The sequence below is a fragment of the Oncorhynchus kisutch genome, linkage group LG13 (assembly GCF_002021735.2).
Source record: "Oncorhynchus kisutch isolate 150728-3 linkage group LG13, Okis_V2, whole genome shotgun sequence".
Taxonomy (NCBI): Eukaryota; Metazoa; Chordata; class Actinopteri; order Salmoniformes; family Salmonidae; genus Oncorhynchus; species Oncorhynchus kisutch.
This window is the reverse complement of record NC_034186.2, coordinates 42,267,858-42,291,289: the sequence shown is the minus strand read 5'-3', so window position 1 is coordinate 42,291,289 and position 23,432 is coordinate 42,267,858. Positions and strand designations below refer to the sequence as shown.

At 43.7% G+C, this 23,432-nt stretch overlaps 1 protein-coding gene across 7 annotated transcripts in view; it reads right to left on the bottom strand.

The window, feature by feature from the left end:
* cdc14ab (cell division cycle 14Ab) overlaps positions 1-23,432 on the bottom strand; it is a 48,275-nt gene that overhangs the window by 5,029 nt on the left and 19,814 nt on the right. For 2 of the 7 annotated variants that reach the window (XM_031786285.1, XM_031786283.1), the window contains 10 exons: positions 21,522-21,588; positions 17,871-17,933; positions 17,210-17,297; positions 16,646-16,876; positions 15,978-16,116; positions 12,423-12,591; positions 10,265-10,368; positions 9,168-9,215; positions 4,731-4,862; positions 3,328-3,730 (listed from right to left, as the gene is read on the bottom strand). In XM_031786285.1, the coding sequence (XP_031642145.1) occupies positions 3,328-3,730; positions 4,731-4,862; positions 9,168-9,215; positions 10,265-10,368; positions 12,423-12,591; positions 15,978-16,116; positions 16,646-16,876; positions 17,210-17,297; positions 17,871-17,933; positions 21,522-21,588 (1,444 nt within the window). The other 5 variants (XM_031786288.1, XM_031786286.1, XM_031786284.1 and 2 more) reach the window with 4 other exon arrangements.

Genomic DNA, 23,432 nt, shown 5'->3' with positions numbered 1-23,432 from the left:
TTCACCCCAGTCGGAGGTCCTGAGTTCTCTGGAGCAGGTCTTCATCAAGGATCACTCTGTACTTGACTCCGTTCAGCTTTCCCTCGATCCTGACTAGTCTCCCAGTCACTAGGGCTGAAAAACATCCCCACAACAGAATCTTGTTTCTCATAGTAAGAGTCCTTTAGATGGTTTTCGGCAAACTCCAAATCGAGCTGTCATGTGCCTTTTACTGAGGCGTGGCATCGTCTGCCCACTCTACCATTAAGGCCTGATTGGTGGAGGGCTGCTGAGATGGTTGTCCTTCTGGAAGGTTCTCCCAACTCCACAGAGGAACTCTGGAGCTCTGTTAAAGTGACCATTGGGTTCTTAGTCACCTCCCTGACCAAGGCCCTTCTCCCCCGATTGCTCAGTTTGGCCGGGCAGCCAGCTAGCTCTGAGTCTTGGTGGTTCCAAACTTCTTCCATTTAAGAATGATGGAGGCCACTGTGTTCTTGGGGACCTTCAATGCTGCAGATATCTTTTGGTATCCTTCCCCAGATCTGTCTCGACACAATCCTGTCTCGGAGCTCTACAGACAATTCCCTCGACCTCATGGCTTGGTTTTTGCTCTGACATGCACTGTCAACTGTGGGACCTTATATAGGCAGGTGTGTGCCCATCCAAATCATGTCCAATTAATTGAATTTATCACAGGTGGACTCCAATCAAGATGTAGAAACATCTCAAGGATGATCAATGGCAATAGGATGCACAAGCTCAATTTCAAGTCTCTTAGCAAAGGGTCTGAATACTTAAGTAAATAAGGTATGTTTTTTTATTTTTAATACATTTGCAAAAATGAAAACAAACTTTTCGCTTTGTCACTATGGGGTATTGTGTGTAGATTGATTCATTTTTTATTTATTTAATACATTTTAGAATAATGCTGTAACGTAACATTTGGAAAAAGTCAACAGGTCTGAATACACTGTACTTAAATATATTTAAAACCCAGATACTGACTTTTACTCAAGTAGTATTTTACTGGGTGACTCAGTTTTATTTGAGTATATTGGAAGATATTATTCTTTAATTCATCTATCCTTTACTTATTTAGTAGGCATAGGCAAGGTGATTGAACGTGAATTAACTTGATATCTGTGCAAGAGTAGCAAGTTGAGCCAGTCAAACCTAAACTGTTAAATGAATGATAACAGTGCAACAATCTAGGTTGGCTAAGAAGCATTGGGTGAGAATTCTGGCACTGGCGTTGCTGGCGCAAGTGTGGGAAGTTCCGGGAACTAGTCTCAGATGTCAGTCCCTCGTGGGCAGGGCCTATGAAAGGCATCCATGAGTTCATGGTAAAGGAAGGAGGTGGATTACTGGACTCACCTCTCAGGAAATGAGTGAGCTCTACAATATGAGTCTGGCACTCGACCACAACTAACAACTGCTTTTTGGAAGGGAGGTTAGGATGTCCCTAGAGATGCTTCCTTCTGAGGGATGGATGAATGCGCTTTACTCCAATAATAGCTTCCACAAATGGATAACATCGTTTAGAATCTGCACGTTGTACAAAACATTAGGAACACCGTCTCTTTCCATGACAGACTGACCAGGTGAAAGCTATGATCCCTTATTGATGTCAACCATTAAAATCCACTTAAAATCATTAATCAATTAATCAATTAATCAACCATTAAAATCCACAACCAGTGTAGATGAAGGGGAGGAGACTGGTTAAAGAAGGATTTTTAAGCCTGGAGACAAATCAAATTTTATTGTGTAGACCATACTGTGAAATGCTTACTCACCCAATTGATTTTTTAAATTATTTTTATTTTACCTTTATTTAACCAGGCAAGTCAGTTAAGAACAAATTCTTATTTTCAATGACAGCCTAGGAACAGTGGGTTAACTGCCTGTTCAGGGGCAGAACGACAGATTTGTACCTTGTCAGCTATGGGCTTTGAACTTGCAACCTTCCGGTCACTAGTCCAACGCTCTAACCACTAGGCTACATGGATCGTGTGTGCCATTCAGAGGGTGAATGGGCAAGAAAGAAGATTTAAGTGCCTTTGAACGGGGTATGGTAGCAGCTGTCAGGCACAGCGGCTTGTGTCAAGAACTGCAACGCTGCTGTGTTTTTCACACTCAACAGTTTCCCGTGTGTATCAAGAATGGTCCACCACCCAAAGGACATCCAGCCAACTTGACAACTGCGGGAAGCATTGGAGTCAACATGAGCCAGCATCCCTGTGGAACACTGTCGAGGGGGGACACAAAAACATTTGGCCACATCTACCGAACAGCAGCACGTGTTAGAAGTTAGTGTCATGTTTAAAAAGTGTTGTTTGATGTCTCCGTTATTACATTTCCTTATGTTAAAGCCAGAATCCTGAAGGAACCTTGTTGACATCCAGCCAATCACCCAACCACATGTGATTCCAGGAGGAATCACATGACTGTTGCCAAAGCCAATGAGGCCAGTGCACAAAGGCCCTTTGTTTACACAGATTCAACCTGGTTAGATGTTAAAGCCATTTCCAGTTTAGTGTTTTTTCTGTTGCAGAGCTTTATTATTTTTAATTGGTATGTGATGCTAGGATCCACTCAATAGAGGTGAATAAGAAAGGGACAGTTTGGGATTTGGTATCTACTTCACCAGAGTCTGATGAACTCATGTACACCTTTCTTATGTCTGTGTCCAGTATGAAGGAAGTTAGAGGTTAATGCTAACTAGCGCGTGCTAATGCTAGTTAGCAATTGTGCTAGCGTTATTTAGCAACTTCCATCAACTGCGGGCAGAGACATAACATTTTTATCCACAAGTTCTGGGTAAGTAGATAAAGAAAAAATCCCCATTTAACAGGTTAGGAAAGAACAGAGTGAATTAGCTAAATGTCTCCCCACCAATACACAATGGAAGAGGAACTTCATTGTTCATAACACTAATTAGGGTTCTGCCCAAATGTTCCAGTAAATGCTTTCAACTCTAGATGGGTGGCTGGTGTGAAATGGCCTAATAGCCGTAGTTGGTATGTATGAAGTAGGCATTTAGAGTGGAACTAGGCCATTGTAGGTCCTTATTCAGCACCATGAAGACAACAGACAAGGAATAGAGTTCAGTGGAGCCACCAGAGAGTTAAACACACAGACAGCGGAGAAGCTACAGCAGCAGCAGGAAGAGGACGACTGGCTACGATCATAACAAGACAACATCCACACAAAAAGGAAGGAAACTCGTGTTTGACGGACAAGTGCAGAGGGGAAACACAAGAGGTCAAAAAAGGGTCACAGTGGAAATACCCAAAAGATGCTACTGTTTGAGTTTTGTTTTTTCAGGTGGGGAGCAAACACACTTACAGGGATTGAGCGACTGAGGTAGCGGCCAGAGGGTCCGCTCAGGCCGGAGTAGCCCCCTTTTTGGGATCTGTAGGGGCCATAATCCTCAGGCCTGGGCCCCAGCCTGCCTGCAGCGTGGTGTGGGGCCCCCGCGAGGCCACCGTGGCTGAAGATCCCGGCGGGGGAGGAATTATACTGATTGTTGTTGGCCTCGTGGTGGTGGTAATTAGTGCCGCGCGTGCCGTTAGCCACGTAGCAGGGACCAGGAGCCGTCCGGCCCGATGGAGTGATGGTGACGATGGACGAGGGGGGAGAGGAGGGTGGTGATGAAGTGGGAGCGAAAGGCAGCTTCTTATTGTCCTCACCGCCGTTGGCTGCATACAGGTTGCCTAGGGAGCTGGCTAGCCTGGAGTTGATGGAGGAGCTGAGATGTGTGGGGGGGGTGGACAAATATATGGAGGGAAAGGTAGCAGGAGTGGGAACATGTAAATACACAGGGACACACCCCAAACAAACACAATGACAAGGGGATAGCCACTGCCTTTGCTTTCACAGGCTAAGGACAGGGCAGCTGCCTTTGGGTACATTGGCTCTGATAGGAGACTGATTAACACACAACCGGTTTATACAATCAGCTAACAGTGGAATAGAGGATTGAGTCAGACATAGACAATCTATATTGTCAACGTGCAGTCTGATACAGGAGCCCGACTACCCCATCTTAGTGTAACGCACACCCTCTGCACTGCAGGCATTTTGCCAGATTCACCGGGGGGGGGAATCTGGAGTTCTCATTGCCATGGCTACCTACCTACACATTCACAGTTATATCACGCAGTAGAATAGAAAAATAAACATTCACAAATCCTCCACAGAGCAAAGTAGATCAGGTAGTGCTCAAGGGGGAAGAGGTTGATGATGCATATTTTCTCGGTTGTGTGTATCTGCCTGTGCCGGTCTCTTGCATAGCAAAATGCGGGGGATTTAGATTCAGTCTGTTGGGAAAGCGCACTGCCTGCAGCACATCAACCCTCTATGTGAATCGGTCTAGCGAGCCCCCCACACAGACACACACTGTTCTGCCCTGCATATCCTTCCACTGGTTCTCAGGGCATTGGTTGGTCACAGACCGGCAGAAACACAACCAGGGGACTGAGACAGCCAAGAAAGATATGACAGGAAAGAGCAAGAAAGAGCAAGAAAGAGGGGGAAGAGAGAAAGGCTATAGAATAAACCAATCTACAGGAGGCAAGAGAAAGGGTACGTGGATAAATGGAGGGATGGGAGGCTACACAGGATGAAAAGGGAAGAAAGAAAGAAGTGTTTAGATAAAAAATAAAATAAAAAAGGAGTAAAGGGTAAGAAGTTTCCGGGGAGGGGTGTTTAAGGGGAGGGGGGGGGGGGGGGGGGGGGTGTAGGCTCACCTCTTGAGGTTGGACGCCGAAGAGGAGCTGCTGCCGATTCTCTTGGCGCTGGCCGAAGCAGAGGATGACGGGACTTTGGAGGACTTGAGAGGGGAGATGGTGCCCTGAGTGCCCACTCCGAGGTTCATCCTGCTGGGAGAGAGAAAGAAAAATATGATTTGGACGTCCATATTGTGAGGTGGAGTAACAAACGTAACAGCCGTTAACAGAAGTAACAACTTTTGCCAACATACACAATAGTGTCTTCTACTACACACGTAGAAAACATGATATTGTCGGGTACACAAATTGGATAGTGTACACCCCTTAAAGACATTAAGGACCTACAGTACAAATCCCAATTTTAGAAACAAACAGCATATGGGCAAGACTTCAATGACAACATCCAGGGAAAGATGTACCCAGTAACACTAGACAACATTAAGGAACGGTATCTGAAGGACTATTTATTAGGTAAGGCACTTCAACAGCGCCATAGTTGAATCTTCGATATTAGTATAATATATTTGAAGTGTGAAGGGAGTGGGAATGAATGAGATAATAGGAGACAGAAAAAAAAATCTGGTTCGAGGCATCACTCCCAGCTCCTTCATAAAAGCAGTCGGTCTTTGCTGCTCGTGGTCATCCGTGAACTATCAGTCTGTACTGGGCTGAAGGACTCTCTTATTTCAGGAGAGTACAACAATTAGAGATGTGCTAGCCTGAGTAGCCTCTGCCTTTCAGTGACACACACACCTTTGAGTAGATGAAAGGAAGATGGCTAAAGTAGTGGGAGGAGAGAGCTGTCTAAGGGCACTCTTCACTCGCTCCTCTTTGAGGAACACTTATTAAGGGCCGTACTCTAGCACACTAGAGGGAATTCAATTTCCATCCCCTCTTTTCACACTCCAAACTGCCTCTCCTCTAAATCAAAATCGGTCCCATACACGTGCTTAGCAGATGTTATTGCGGGTGTAGTGAAATGTTTGTGCGTCTAGATGACAGTGCAGCAATATCTAACAATTGCACAACATATACCCAATACACACAAATCTAAGTAAGGAATGGAATTAAGAATATATAAATATATGGACGAGCAATGTCAGAGCGGCATAGACTACAGTAGAATAGTGTAAAACACAGAATATACATAGGAGACGAGGGGCGGCAGTGGCCTAGTGGTTAGAGCGTTGGACTAGTAACCGGAAGGTTGCAAGTTCAAATCCCTGAGCTGACAAGGTACAAGGTACAGAATCTGTCGTTCTGCCCCTGAACAGGCAGTTAACCCACTGTTCCTAGGCAGTCATTGAAAATAAGAATTTGTTCTTAACTGACTTGCCTAGTTAAATAAAAATGAGTAACATTAAAGTGATATGTAAGATATGTAAACATTAAAGAGACATTATTAAAGTGGCCAATGAAGTCCGTGTATTTAGACAGCAGCCTCTCTGTGCTAGTGATCGGTCCCAGCTTTGAAGCACCTTTACTGACCTCGCCTTCTGGATGATAGCGGGTGGCTCGGGTGGGTGTTGTCCTTGATGATCTGGTTAGGGTAGGTTTTAATAATCCCCGTGGGTACAACATCTCCTATACATTTCCTGATAAACTCAGTTACCGTTTCAGTGAATTCGTCAACATTATTATTATTATTATCATCATCAGAAACTACCCGGGAACATATCCCAGTCAAAACCATCTTGAAGCGTGGATTCCGTTTGGTCAAACCAGCGTTGAATAGTTCTTAGAACGGGTACTTCCTGTTGAGTTTCTGCCTATAGGAAGGGAGTAGCAAAATGGGTTCGTGGTCAGATTTGCCAAAAGTAGGGCGGGGAGGGCCTTGTATGCATCCTGGAAGTTGGAGTAACAGTGGTCGAGTGTTTTATCAGCGCGAGTACTACAGTCGATATGCTAATAGAATTTAGGCAGCCTTTTCCTCAAATTTGCTTTGTTAAAATCCACAGCTACAACAAATCATCAAGTTTGCGGACGACACAACAGTGGTAGGCTTGATTACCAACAACGACGAGACAGCCTACAGGGAGGAGGTGAGGGCCCTCGGAGTGTGGTGTCAGGAAAATAACCTCACACTCAACGTCAACAAAACTAAGAAGATGATTGTGGACTTCAGGAAACAGCAGAGGGAACACCACCCTATCCACATCAATGGAACAGTAGTGGAGAGGGTAGCAAGTTTTAAGTTCCTCGGCATACACATCACAGACAAACTGAATTGGTCCACTCACACAGACAGCATCGTGAAGAAAGCGCAGCAGCGCCTCTTCAACCTCAGGAGGCTGAAGAAATTCGGCTTGTCACCAAAAGCACTCACAAACTTCTACAGATGCACAATCGAGAGCATCCTGGCGGGCTGTATCACCGCCTGGTATGGCAACTGCTCCGCCCTCAACCGTAAGGCTCTCCAGAGGGTAGTGAGGTCTGCACAACGCATCACCGGGGGCAAACTCCCTGCCCTCCAGGACACCTACACCACCCGATGTTACAGGAACGCCATAAAGATCATCAAGGACATCAACCACCCGAGCCACTGCCTGTTCACCCCGCTATCATCCAGAAGGCGAGGTCAGTACAGGTGCATCAAAGCTGGGACCGAGAGACTGAAAAACAGCTTCTATCTCAAGGCCATCAGACTGTTAAACAGCCACCACTAACATTGAGTGGCTGCTGCCAACACACTGACAATGACACTGACTCAACTCCAGCCACTTTAATAATGGGAATTGATGGGAAATGATGTACATATATCACTAGCCACTTTAAACAATGCTACCTTATATAATGTTACTTACCCTACATTATTCATCTCATATGCATACGTATATACTGTACTCTATATCATCGACTGCATCCTTATGTAATACATGTATCACTAGCCACTTTGTTTACATACTCATCTCATATGTATATACTGTACTCGATATCATCTACTGTATCTTGCCTATGCTGCTCTGTACCATCACTCAATCATATATCCTTATGTACATATTCTTTATCCCCTTACACTGTGTATAAGAAAGTAGTTTTGGAATTGTTAGTTAGATTACTTGTTGGTTATTACTGCATTGTCGGAACTAGAAGCACAAGCATTTCGCTACACTCGCATTAACATCTGCTAACCATGTGTATGTGACAAATAAAATTAGATTTGATTTGAAATGCAGCGTCAGGCTATATGGTTTCCAGTTTGCATAAAGTCCAGTGAAATTCCTTGAGGGCCGTCATGGTATCGGCATGAGGGAAGGTGTACACGGCCGTGACTATAATCAAAGTAAATTCTCTTGGACGGTAATACGGTCGGCATTTGATTATGAGGTATTCTAGGTCGGGTGAACAAAAGAACTTGAGTTCCTGTATGTTATCACAATTACACCATGAGCCGTTAATCGTGAAACGCACACCCCCGCCCTTCATCCCGGAGAGATGTTTATTCCTGTCGGCGCGATGAACTGAGAATCCAGATGGCTGAACCGACTCCAATAGTATATCCCGAGAGAGCCATGTTTCCATGAAACAGAGTATGTTACAACGCCTGATGTCTCTCTGGAAAGAAACTCTTGCCCTGATCTTGTCAACTTAGTTATCCAGGGACTGAACATTAGCGAGTAATATACTTCGGAAGCGGTGGGTGGTGTGCACACCTAAGTCGTGCCAGAAGACCACTCCTAGTACCCCTTTTCCGCCAGCGTTGTTTTGGGTCGGCCTCTGGAATCAGTTCAATTGCCCAGGGTGGTGCGAACAAAGGATCTGCTTCAGGAAAGTCGTATTCCTGGTTGTGCTGGTGAGTTACCGCCGCTCTGATATCCAACATTTCTTACCAGCTGTATGTAATAACATTTTCTGGGCTAACAACGTAAGAAATAATACCGAAAATAAATAAATACTGCAAAGTTTCCTAAGAACCAGAAGCGAGGCAGCCCCCTCTGTCAGCACCACCTTAAAAAGTTACTCGGCGTACACATCACTGAGAAACTGAAATGATCCACCCACACAGACAATGTGGTGAAGGCACAACAGAAATATGACTCGTCACCTAAAACCCTGAAAAACCTTTACAGATGCACAATTGAGAGCATCCTGTCTGGCTGTATCACTGGTAAGGCTTCAGCACCGCCAACAACCGCAGTGCCCTCCAGAGGGTGGTGCTGTCCACACAACGCATCACTAGGGGCAAACTACCTGCCCTCCAGGACACCTACAGCACCCAAAGTCACAGGAAGGCCAAAAATACCATCAAGGACTTCCACTGTGCTGGATGTAGCCTAGTTCCAGCTTGAGTGGAGTTGTGCTTTACTTTGCACTGAATTGAATGACTCGAGAGCGAGATGTTAATGCCACTTATATTGATGAGACGGAATTGTGTTTTGTGACAGCAGTTCAATCTGTGTGAGTGAAAACTGGGCAAACAGACAAACCGCAAAATCAACACTATTGTAATGGTACCTAAAAGGTTGGGACGGTGACCTGGTGTGCATTTTCATGTCTTCAAGTCTGAAAAAGAAAGAAAGAGACACAAAGATGGAGGGTTCACACATCCAAAGGCAGCATGTTTGCACACATATATATTTACTTAGAGCACAGGGTATGGGGAAAGTAGTGATTACTAAGTCATTTTGGAAGAGAGCATCCATTAGGCTACATGACTAAAACGAAAGCTTAAAAGTGACTTTCTAGAGGAAAACCAAATTGGGTAATTTTCAACAGAAACCCCAGCATGAAACAGAGCCATTATCCTGAAAATTCTGCTCTGCCTGGCAGGGCCTGTGTTATTTCAGCTAGATAACCATGGAAACCTGAGCCCCGAATCAGATCAGAGCAACAGACTGTCTTACTTGCTAGAACAGTGATCCCTCATCTTTTTTGAACTGTGGCCCACCTTGACGCGATATAAGATTCTGCAGTACACCTAAAATGTCCCAATTTATTTATTTCGTTTTTTTTTTGATTTAATACAGTTAATTTGAAATATTTTCATAGTTTTCATAGTTCCTTACTCTTAATGGTTAATGCGTGTACCTCTTCAAGAGTGTCCTGAAATGTTCGCCAGAATTTATTTTGTTTTAGGTCAGGTAAAATAAGTCTTTAGTTTTAACAGTTTATGTTAGAGACCAGCAGTTTTCATTATAAAAGGTGAAACCACAGACAAAGCCATGTTGTTTCTTTCTATAGCAAGAGGCTGTGGTATAAAGTAAGAAATCATCACGATAAGGAAAAGTTTCACGGCACACCTGAGAGTTCCTCGGTTGGGAACCACTGAGCTAGAAGACGGAGCTAGACAGATAAATTCAAATCATTCCACAGTTTACAACTGTCCGCCCGCGAGGTGGTTTTCATGCTGCCCAGAATTTTTTCCTGTGGGTTATAACCTTAAATATGCATTACTTTCCGTAGTGCAGAGGACGGAGTTCATCAACATGTGGAAAGCTATACTGCTAAGGGAGGAAAGGCTGAATTCCTCACCTGAGATCTCAAAAAGGTGCCAACTAATAAGATGGGAGGATCTTAAAGGTGAAGTTTGCAGTATCCATGGCAATTCTTACCTTAGGGCTCCCGTTGTGGCAGACCTGGGCTGGCGCCGGCCCTTTAAGGCACGCAGTTTATCTCCTTGGGTCATGCAGAGCCCGTTCTCTCCAATGTAGTCGTTCTGTGGAGAGAAGGCATGAACCCGTAAGATATGCGCCGAAGCATGTACAGTAGATCACGATGAAACAAAGCAGAACATAGCCGTGTTTTGTGTATAAGAACAGCTGTCTACGTAAATAGCTCTCCCACCCCTATAGTATGTCTAGTGCTGGTTTGATAAATAAACTCAGCCAAAAAAGAAACATTCTGACTGTCAACTGTGTTTTTTCCCCAGCAAACTTAACTTTTGTATTTGTATGAGCATAAAAAGATTCAGCAAATGAGACAAACAAGTTCCACAGACATGTGACTAATAGAAATTGAATAATGTGTCCCTGAACAAAGGGGGAGTTCAAAAGTAAGTCAATATCTCGTGTGGCCACCAGCTGCATTAAGTACTGCAGTGCATCTCCACCTCATGGACTGCTCCAGATTTGCCAGTTCTTGCTGTGAGATGTTACCCCACTCTTCCACCAAGGCACCTGCAAGTTCCCGGACAATTCTGGGGGGAACGGTCCTAGCCCTCACCCTCCGATCCAACAGGTCCCAGACATGCTCAATGGGATTGAGATCCGGGCTCTTCGCTGGCCATGGCAGAACATTGACATTCCTGTCTTGCAGGAAATCACGCACAGAACGAGGAGTATGGCTGGTGGCATTGTCATGCTGGAGGGTCAGGATGAGCCTGCAGGAAGGGTACTACATGAGGGAGGAGGATGTCTTCCCTGTAATGCACAGCGTTGAGATTGGCTGCAATGACAAGCTCAGTCCGATGATGCTGTGACACACCGCCCCAGACCATGACGGACCCTCCACCTTCAAATTGACTCCGCTCGAGAGTACAGGCCTCGGTGTAACGCTCATTCCTTCAACGATAAATTCGAATCCGACCATCACCCCCGGTGAGACAAAACCGTGACTCATCAATGAAGAGCACTTTTTGCCAGTCCTGTCTGGTCAAGCGACGGTGGGTTTGTGCCCATAGACGACGTTGTTGCCGGTGATGTAAGACAGGTCCTCACCAGACATCAGGCCTACAAGCCCTCAGTCCAGCCTCTCTCAGCCAAATCTGGACAGTCTGAGCACTGATGGAAGGATTGTGCATTTCTGGTGTAACTCGGGCAGTTGTTGTTGCCATCCTGTACCTGTTCCGCAGGTGTGATATTCGGGTGTACCGATCCTGTGCAGGTGTTGTTACACGTGGTCTGCCACTGCGAGGATGATCAGCTGTCTGTCCTGTCTCCCTGTAGCGCTGTCTTAGGCGTCTCACAGTACGGACATTGAAATGTATTGCCCTGGCCACATGTGCTGTCCTCATGCCTCCTTGCAGCATGCCTAAGGCACGTTCACACAGATGAGCAGGGACCCTGGGCATCTTTCTTTTGGTGTTTTTCCAGAGTCAGTAGAAAGTTCTCTTTAGTGTCCTAAGTTTTCATAACTGTGACCTTAATTACCTACCGTCTGTAAGCTGTTAGTGTCTTAACGATGTTCTACCATTTTTTATGGTTCATTGAACAAGCATGGGAAACAGTGTTTAAACACTTTACAATAGAGATCTGTGAAGTTAATTGGATTTTTATGAATTATCTTTGAAAGACAGGGTCCTGAAAATGGGACGTTTTTGCCGAGTTTACATTAGGTACGAAATAATACACCCTAGGGAAATCGAGTCAGCCTCCACAAGAGTAGACGATACTTAGTCATCCCCACGTTACAGCTCCAAACAAGAGGGTAAGGGTATGTGAGGGTAAGGGAAGCAGGCCACCTATAACTGAACATTCTAGAAGGAACACTAGAATGGTTTTAAGTCTAAAGTGGGGGGAATAGCTGTAGCCTCAGATGTTTCACATCCACGGGGAAATGGGGCATTATCAGGGTTATTAGGCGCCAAACAGAAAATAACAGATTAAAAACAGGGTTGAAACAATTCAGTGGATACAGGGTTGTATTGATTATGGTGAAACAAGTGTTTCTTATTGGACAAGTTCAGAAAATCCCTCCCTGTTTCAGTTTGTTTTTATTCCTTTTAGTGCCTAACAAACAGGACCCCGGGAAGTGTTGTGGGGTGGCACTGACCTCTTGGAGGCGGTCGATGCTGTGGGACTTGAGGATGCCACCAGGGCTGGTGGTGTGGGTGGGGTTGAGGGTGAGGTCATCCATGCTGGAGGTGAGGCGAGACACGCCGCTCAGCTGCTTCTGCTGTGAACGCTGCACGTCTCCTTGCATCCACATGGCTGCTTGCCTCCTGACAGAGAAACAGATCGGCGAGAGCGATGAGCGGAAGACAAAAAGGGAGAGAAATATGTAAAGGTGTGGGGGGGTTGAGGAGGGAGAGAGGTTGCATTAGGACATACTCACCGACCGTGTGACCTTAACTTGTTTGAGATAGGGGGCAGAATTTTCACTTTTGGATTAATAGTGTGCCCAGAGTAAACTGCCTCCTACTCAGTCCCAGATGCTAATTTATGCATATTATTAGTAGTATTGGATAGAAAACTCTGAAGTTTCTAAAACTGTTTGAATGATGTCTGTGAGTATAACATAACTCATATGGCAGGCAAAAACCTGAGAGAAAATCCAAACAGGACGTGGGAAATCTGAGGTTTGTAGTTTTTGAACTCAGCCCTTATACACAGTATACACAGTGGGATATGGGTCATTTTGCACTTCCTATGGCTTCCACTAGATGTCAACCGTCTTTAGAATGTTGTTTCAGGCTTCTTCTGTGAAGGGGGGCCGGATGAAAGCGTTTTGACTAAGGGGTCTGGCAGCAGCCTCGTTCTCAGTTACGAGCATTTCACATGAGGTAGCTCTCGTTCCATTGCTTTTCTACAGACAATGGAATTCTCAGGTTGGAACATTATTGAACATTTATGATAACAACTTCCTAAAGATTGATTCTATACTTAGTTTGACAAGTTTCTACGACCTGTAATATAACTTACTGAACTTTTCGTCCGCCGTTCGGTTGGACCTGAATGTGCGTTTGGATTTGTTTACCAAATGCCCTAACAAAAGAAGCTATTTGGACATAAAGTCCATAAATTATGGAACAAATCAAACATTTGTCTTACTGGGATTCCTGGGAGTGCATTCTGATGAAGATCAAAGGTAAGTGAATATTTATAATGCTATTTCTGACTAATGTTGACTGCGCAACATGGCGGATATTTATTTTGGCTGGTTTGGGCTATGAGCACCATACTCAGATAAATATGAACTTTACCGAACAAAACATACATGTATTGTGTAACATGAAGTCCTATGAGTGCCATCTGATGAAGAGCAAAAGTTAGTGATTAATTTTCCCTATTTGTGCTTTTTGTGACTCCTCTCTTTGGCTGGAAATATGGCAGGGTTTTTCTGTGACTTGGTGGTGACCTAACATAATTGTTTGGGGAGCTTTCGCTGTAAAGCATTTTTGAAAATCCGACACTGTGGCTGGATTAACGAGAATTGTATCTTTAAAATGGTGCCTAATACTTGTTTGTTTCAGAAATTTGATTTATGAGATCTGTTGATTTGTATTTGGCGCACTGCAATTTCATTGGCGGTTGGCGAGGGGTTCCGCTTCCCAGACAGGTTACTTGTGGCTTGACCAGAGAGAGACAGTTTATATCCCAGGACAATGGAATTGATGCTAAGAGATAATACCACAACTGCTGTTGAAGGGCTGAATGGGGGGGGGGGGGGGGGGACAGATTTATCCAACAATTTACCCCATTTAATCTTTACCCATTTGTTCACCCAGAACATGGCAGACAGCTTGGGAGAGACTAGGACCAACAAGCTGTGGATTACCAGGACAGGAATATGTTCAGCTTCATAGATGATGGATGGACTGGGAACAAGTCCCGAACACTGTTTAAAACACACACACACTTCCCACAAAACAGCAGTTGAGCAAGCCTGAAAAGCTGTCCAAAGCATCCTACTGGTATGTGTGTAAGATCTTTCATCTGTCCTTGCATTTCCTGTTAGACTCTCCCCCATGGAGGAGTATGTTTTCCCCCTTCACAGCACACACGAGTGCCAGACTTTCTGGTTTAGTCAGCAAGTTAAAAAAAATACAAAAAAAATACAAAAAAAAAAAAGTGGTCAGCCAACACATTTGGATGAACTGGTATAAAGATTAAAGAACACTTAAGAAAAATAACAAATTCTCCACCGACAAAATCTACAGCAGAGCATGTTATCAGGCCATAACCTGAGGCACAAACGTTACAAACTCTGAATGAACAAGACAAATAGCCAATCAAGGGCACAAAGACTACGTCAAGACATTTGCTTGCTCGAGAAACTGTGGATTATAACCAGAGGTCGACCGATTAATCAGAATGGCCGATTAATTAGGGCCGATTTCAAGTGTTCATAACAATCGGAAAATCGGTATTTTGGGGCGCAGATTTGACATTTTTTAACACCTTCATTTAATATTTATTTAACTAGGCAAGTCAGTTAACACATTCTTATTTTCAATGACGGCCTAGGAACAGTGGGTTAACTGCCTTGTTCAGGGGCAGAACGACAGATTTTCACCTCGTCAGCTCGGGGCATCCATTCTTGCAACCTTAACTAGCCCAAAGCAATAACGACCTGCCCCTCTCTCGTTGCACTCCACAAGGACTTACGCGAATGCAGTAAGCCAAGGTAAGTTGCTAGCTAGCATTAAACTTATCTTATAAAAAACAATCATAATCACTAGTTAGCTACACATGGTTGATGATATTACTAGATATTATCTAGTGTGTCCTGCGTTGCATATAATCTGACTGAGCATACAAGTATCTGACTGAGCGGTGGTAAGCACAAGCAGGAGCGTAAACATGAATTCAAACAGCACTTTCGTGCGTTTTGCCAGCAGCTCTTCGTTGTGCGTCAAGCATTGCGCTGTTTATGACTTCAAGCCTATCAACTCCCGAGATGAGGCTCGTGTAACCGAAGTGAAATGGCTAGCTAGTTAGCGCGAGCTAATTGTCGATGTGTTCCTGGTTCGAGCCCAGGGAGGAGCGAGGAGAGGGACGGAAGCTATACTGTTACACTGGAAATACTAAAGTGCCTATAAGAACATCCAATAGTCAAAGGTTAATGAAATAGAAATGGTAGAGGGAAATAGTCCTATAATTCCTATAGTTCCAATAATAACTACAACCTAAAACTTCTTACCTGGGAATATTGAAGACTCATGTTAAAAGGAACCACCAGCTTTCATATGTTCTCATGTTCTGAGCAAGGAACTGAAACGTTAGCTTTCTTACATGGCACATATTTTACATGGAACATATTGCACTTTTACTTTCTTCTCCAACACTTTGTTTTTGCATTATTTAAACAAAATTGAACATGTTTCATTATTTACTTGAGGCTAAATTGATTTTATTGATGTATTATATTAAGTTTAAATAAGTGTTCATTCAGTATTGTTGTAATGGTCATTATTACAAAATTAAAAAAACGACTTGATTAATCGGTATCGGCTTTTATGGTCCTCCAATAATCGGTATCGGCGCTGAAAAATCATAATCGGTCGACCTCGAATTCAAACAATTGCTCTTCCAAAGGCTTATAATGTATATGAATGACAAGTAGCTAGAGGAAAATGATATGGGACCAGCCATAAGGAATACGTACTCGTCCAGGAAGTGCTGCTGAGGGCCGATGACGGAGCCTGGTCGGCAGACTCTGATCCAGGCAATGGTCTCTGCTGCTGTAAAGCGGTAGTGCTTCATCAGGTAACAGCCTATGAGAGTGCCTGTACGCCCAAGGCCAGCTGATTGATAGAGAGCGAGAGAGAGAGATAAAAGTGATACATAAAAAGAGAGATGAGCTAAGTGAGAAAGAGACAGAGACAGAGATGACCTTATAATGTCATCATCAGATTTGTTCTATAAATAAGACTTTGAGCAACATAGGCTTCACCACATAAGACATAGGTACAGTATCACTGCAATACTAGAGCACTATGGTAACACTGGTAAGTAATACGCCTGACAAGGGGCATACATTGAACAACGCTGCCCCCTAATGTAAGACCTGCAGACCTGCGTTCGGTGGCAAAGAATACAAAAATACAGTTGAGTTTTGCATTACTGATCAACTTGGATCTGCCAACTTGGCAGCCAAATAACATTCCAATGAAGAGTGAACTCTATAAAATCCCTCTTAACAGACATAAAATACATAAGGTGCGTTTGATTTAGCTTGCCAGCCACACAATGGAAACAGTCCAAATAGTGCAGACCCCATATGCCAGGCATGCCACTATCTCAACATATACTGCAGTGTGTGCGCGCGCGCACCTTTGCAGTGGACGGCCACGGCGCCGTCGGTGCTCTCGCAGATGTGCAGGAAGCGGCGGGTGATTATGTCGCTTGGCGTGCTGCCGTCTACAAAGAACAGGTCGTAGTGGTCGAAGCCGGCATCCGTGAAGCGCTGGGCATCGTAGATCTTCTTGTTGAGCCGGACGACCGAGGTAACGTTGTGCTGTCGGAAGTAGGGGAAGTATGCTTCTGGAGCGTGAAGAGGGTAGCCTGGTTTAGGGGGGGGGGGGGGGTTAAGGACAGTTAAATTGTGTAAAACTTAGGTAAGGACAACTATTTCTAAACCTGCCAGTGAAGACAAAAAGTACAATCTTTGGTTTGTTGTCAAACTTATTACTACTCCAATGACTCTGCTGTTACAGAGGAGAACAGACGAGGGAAAACAGATGCATAGGGAAAGTCTACCTAAATCTCAAAATCTAAACACGAACCGTGTCAAGGTTCATTGGTCGAGACAACTATTAAATTACTCTGGAACGGCTGTTGATTCTTAAAGAAAAGGGTCCATAAAAGGTCACGGAGAGAATCCAAAACTCGTCTCACCATTTTCTATTTTACTTTTGGGATGGGGTCCACTGAAGGCCAGAAATTTCCCAGGCACAATCCAGTTGAAGTCTCCATTTTCAACTCGCTATAACAGAGAAAGAGAGAAGAGGACATAACATATGCAACAGGGGCCCAGAAGACAAGGGATATGGACATTTAGCTCTGATTGAAAATTCTACTTCAACACTAAATGCTTTATTCAGACTTTCCAGGCTGGCCAGTTAGTAGCCATCTTCAGTATCAACCTAAACTGATGGCTCCCACTAGCCTGGTCCCAGATCTGTTTGTACCGCCTTGCCAAGTCCTATTGTCATTGTTAATCCATGGCACAAACAGCTCTGGGACCAGGCTAGACTGCAACATCAACATTAGTGACAAAATGACTTTTTTGATATGTGCCACACACTTTAGCAGTAGACAACAATATTCTGCCCGATTTTGCCTAGTCGGGTCAAACTAACCGATGTCACTCACACAAGACGTTCTCATTAAACTAAAAAGGTGCATGTCAGCTCATCAGTTGAGCGCAGCGTAACAGAGTGGGATTGTGAACATTGTAGGGGTGCTGCCGTTAGCGATTTACAGACGCCCTGCCGTTTAAACTGATGGGCGGACGCTTACTATTGGAGCAGGTCCAAGGTCAACGTGTAATCATTACCTCATAGTGCTCGTATTCGTCCACATCAAACGACTCAAAGTCAAAGAATCCATGCTGCAGGGCCTGAAGAGGAAAGAAAAGAACAGAGACAGTTTAATATATGTATGTGTTTGTGTGGGTCTCAGTTCATTCATGACCAAGCAAAACTGAAGTGACCTAGGCAGCCCCAGAACTAGATTCACCTCAAGCCTGCGGTCCACCGGAAAGCCTGACGCACAAAAGCCTTTGCAGGGTCATGATGACCGATTACAATCTGCGCCGCTCAGAACAGATACTGTTACAGCGGAGGACGGCAAAGTGACCCAGACAGTCATTATCAGCTGCATCAAACTAAGCCATGTTGATGATAATGTGGGCTTACAAGGATAGGGATAATAAAGCAACAATAACATAAGAGGGTTACTGGCATGACAAAGTGATGCGTTTGCTTGGTGCAAGGCTAAATTACTAAGGATAATATATGTAGGCACTTTAACCCACCAACTCAATTATAGCCTTTGTGAGGATAGATGCATAGTGAACAGTCAGCAACCAACCAAAGCCTTGAGGGTCATTGTGAGTAGAGAACGTGGAACCACCGTGCTCCTTCCCAGTATTCTACCCCACACCACTGTGTGTCTGTCTAAGGCCTGTGACATTTGCAGCAGTTGTGTCAAATAGGGAGTGTCTGATTAAGCGAGTGAAGTCAGTACTACACCGTACCAGCCATACACTGTAGAACTATCATTGGTAAGCATTAGGGGGTTGTGATTCACAGAATTGTAAAATTCTGTTTAAATTATTTAGTGAATTTTATATAATTCGGCAGAGCCAATAGTTATTTTTAAAGTTTTGCTTCTCCAAGGGAGCGAGCCAAAGGGCTATTCAGCTCCAGTCCTGGTAGTGTCCCAGAAGAGTTGACTGGTTTTCTTTATCCACCCGAAATCAATTCTCAATTGGTTTAATTGATCAGCCACTGAGTTCATAGTTCTGGATTATCATGTCTAGACCAGTCACAGATTCTAAAGCCAGAAGGATAGCCAAAGGGATATTAAAAACAATCTATTTTACTTCAACAAAAGGTCAGATAGATGGGAGAGACCTGGTCTTTACTGTCCAGGCCTTAATTCTTAAATCAAAACTAATTAATTATCGCATTTCATGTCACCAGTTGAGTTCTAAAGAAACCACCCGATCCAGCTTTTTAATAAAAGAATGGAGGCCACTGTTGTTGGGGACCTTCAATTCCACAGAAATGTTTTGGCACCCTTCCCCAGACGTGTGCTTCGACACAATTCTGTCTCGGAGCACTATGGACAATTCCTTCAACCTCATGGCTTGGTTTTTGCTCTGACATGCACTGTCAGCTGTGAGACCTTGGACAGGTGTGTGCCTTTCCAAATCAATCAATTGAATTTACCACAGGTGGACTCCAATCAAGTTGTAGAAACATCAGGGATGATCAACAGAATCAGGATGTACCTGAGCTCAATTTCGAGTCTCATAGCAAAGGGTCTGAATACTCATGTAAATAACGTGTTTAATTTTAACACATTTGCAAAAATGTCTAAACCTGCTTTCGCTTTGTCATTATGGTGTATTGATGAGGAAAACATTTAATTGAATACATTTTAGAATACAGCTGTCAGGTAACAAAATGTGGAATAAGTCGAGGGGTCTGAATACACTATGTACCTTTGTGTGTGTGCGCGCCCTGCACACCTGTCAAATAAGTGTGTGTCAAGTGATTAATTCATTAGCCCAGTGACATGCTAACGGGGGCACCGGGTCCCTCTACTAGAGCAGAGCAGACAGCCAAACAGTGAATCATGGAACAGATCACAGTGATTAGAACAGAAACAGCCTGTAATTAACACAGTAGGCAGCCACCTGATCCAACACCATACATTACTGAGACTCACTCACTTAGTAGCATTACAGGGCCATAAAGAGATGGGGAAATGGCTGCTTAACACTAGAATGGCCAAGGGGATCATTTTGACCCAATATGATTATACAATTTAAATAGCGCTGACATTTTTAATGTTATGCCCCACTCTGTCCTGGACTATTCCTAAATATGTCTGTAATTCACACACGTATGTTTTTAGAATTTCAAATGTGTTAAAAGCACTTAAGAGGACAAAAGGCTACTTTTTCAAATCCTCATACAGAGAGTCACATGCAGGTAAGAAGTTTTGATTTCTATATCGTATCAGAAAGAGCAGATTCTGAGCTTTCCAAAACACTTACCATTGCCAAATAGCAACAATTTCTTTCTGCAAAATAATATTTTACAATAATAACCACTGTTCCATGCACTCCACATGTGACCACATGGCAACAGAGAGCCTACAGTAACATAAATTAGCGAAACAAAAATACTATTGTGTTTTCAAAATCATGGTTTTTTTTGGTATTCTAATGTTACTCAAGACCTCCATAAATGAAACCAAATATTTTTCAGATAGCCTAATAAATACATTGCATGTATGCTGTTAGAATGTTGAGTCAAAATGGCTCCTCATTGGCCTGAAGGGGGGTCCAAAGAGGCCAGGTTTTTCTAGTGTTTAAGAACCAGCAATACAGCAACAGCAGAAGTAGGCAAGTTGTTCTGAGGGCTATATACCAGAATTGGTGCCAATTTCATTCAGGAAGTGAATTTAAAATTACCCCAAACCCTTATTGCAAATATATGCGACTGGAATCTAAGGTTTCTTGTCTCAGGTTTCTTGTTATTCCCTGCCTCTCACAATGGGAAGGGGAATTCCCAGGGTCTTTGGGGTGTGTGTACTAGGGCCTTTTGTGGAAGTTGACAGAAAATACTGGAATGTGCCAAGGAATCGCAGACATTCCTATATGATGGCTGTCTGACCAGTCTTTCCGGAATGACACTACTGGCACACTAAGTCAGCGTGGCTGATGTAACCTAAAGAGTGGTTATTGTGGGTGTTGGCCTTTGTCACTGTACCTGCAGTGCCACGTGAGACTGTGCTACCTTCCTACCGCTCACCTACAGGGTTACATAACTCTCTCTCTCGGTCTGGGATTGCCGTCTAAATGCTAGGTCAGGATGCCACGGAGAGACAGACATCTGCTAACCTTATCCCCCATTGTCGAGTGCGCTAGCGTCGCAAAAGAAAAATGTACACATACATGTTATTCGATCCTGTCACCCGCACAAGCGTCTGTGTAGTCAAGCGCTAAAATAGAAGTTGGATCTATTTGAGATGCGCCACAATTCCCCTCCTTATTGGATACTAACTAGGTTTCCCTTGGTACCGGTGGATTAAATGGGAGTAGAGAAACACACAACTTTGTATGACTATGGATCAAAACTCTACAAAGAACCAGCTAAAAAACAAAAAGGGAACCATATGCATGTCAGGTAAAATAACCTAGTGTTAATCTCCCAGAACAAACTAGCTAGCTAAATGTTACTTGTCTGTTTGGACCTGCCCACAAATTAATATAGTTGGTTATGACGGAGGCAAACGAGTGGCCGGTGAATTCAGCAAGTAAGTGTTGGCTTGGCCTTGGACATAAGAAAGACTGTAGAATGGTGATAAAGAGGGAGGAAAATAATCAAGATCAGCTACGCAAAAGATGGCTTTCTATTTAACATTACGATTTACTGGAAATTCACTAAGTCCATAAATACACAAAACTCACCTTCCGGATTCCTTGCAAGCAGTCGAGAATAGTCAGGTTGTATGTGCAGTTTCCAAATGAGGCGTCTCTGAAAATCAAAAGAAATTAAGGAGTGAGAGATTAATTGAAAAATCTGCTAAGTGTCGCAATTACCACATTTGAGAGATTGGGAAGACAATATGCTGAAGCCCAAACATGGGAACTACACGGAACAAAAATATAAACGCAACATGTAAAGTGTAGGTCCCATTTTCATGAGCTAAAAGAGCCCAGAAATGTTCAATACACACAAGGTTTTTCTCAAATTTTGTTCATATCCATGTTAGTGAGCATTTCTCCTTTGCCAAGATAATCCATCCAATTGACAGGTGTGGCATATCAAGAAGCTGATTAAACAGATTACACAGGTGCACCTTGTGCCGAGCGCATTAAAAGGCCACAAAACTACAGTTTTGGTCACACAGCACAATGCAACAGACGTCTCAAGTTAAGGGAGCGTGCAATTGGCATGCTGGCTGCAGGAAAGTCCAACAGAGCTGTTACCAGAAAATGTCATGTTAATTTCTATACCATAAGCTGCATCCAACATTATTTTTGATAATTTGGCAGTACATACAACTGGCCTTACAACTGCAGACCACTTGTAATCATGCCAGCCCAGGAACTCAACATTTGGCTTCTTCACCTGCAGGACTGTCTGAGGGAGGCTGGCTCCCAAGTGGGTGGGCCTATGCCCTCCCAGGCCCACCCATGGCTGTGCCCATTCACAGTCATGTGAAATCCATAGATTAGGGCCTAATTTATTTATTTAAATTGACCGACTTCCTTCTATGAACTGTAACTCAGTAAATTCTTTTAAATTGTTGCATTTATACATTTGTTCAGTATGTGAATTGGTGTTTTGCAGCTACTATTTAATTAAGCTGCCAGTTGAGGACTTGAGGAGTCTCTCAAACTAGACACTAATGTACTGGTCCTCTTGCTCAGTTGTACCCCGGGGCCTCCCACTCCTCTTTCTATTCTGGTTAGAGCCAGTATGACGGGAGTAGTACACAGCGTTGTACGAGATCTTCAGTTTCTTGGCAATCTCTCGCATGGAATAGCCTTCATTTCTCATAACAAGAATAGATTGATGAGGTTCAGTAGAAAGTTACTCGTTTCTGGCTATTTTGAGCCTGTAATCAAACCCACAAACGCTGATGCTCCAGATACTCAAATAGTCTAAAGAAGGCCAGTTTTATTGCTTCTTTAAATCAGGACAACAATTTTCAGCTGTGCTAACAATTGCAAAAGGGTTTTCTAATGATCAATTAGTCTTTTAAAATGATCAACTTGGATTAGCTAACACAATGTGCCATTGGAACACAGGAGTGATGGTTGCTGACAATGGGCCTCTGTACACCTACGTAGAAATCTGCCATTTCCAGCTACAATAGTCATTCACACTGTATTTCTGGTCAATGAGGTTTTTAGAATGGACAATAAATTTGGTTTATTTTCAAAAACAAGGACATTTCTAAGTGACCCCAAACTTTAGCTACAGAACAAGGTGCCCTCCATGTACTCACCCCTATCAAAACACAGCAAACATCCCCATTGCACACACACAAATCAGAAACCACTGGTCCATATCCGAAGATAGAATCCAAACATCTCATCTTTTGTGGGACATGGGCATCAAGAGGAATGCTCCAATTCAATAAGTCCTTGAGCCAGGACAAGTGATGTCACCATCCACTTCTCAGGTGACAGACAGTGACCTTGGACAAAATTGGGATACTAGATAGGCCAACGACAAAGGAGAACAAAAAAAACATTACGTTTGGAAAGAACACTTGAAACAGGGCAATAGGGAGATCAAAGTGTATATATATATTCATGGCGAAAACTGAAAACATAAGACGTTCGTCACGTCCTTAAAGGAGATGTTGA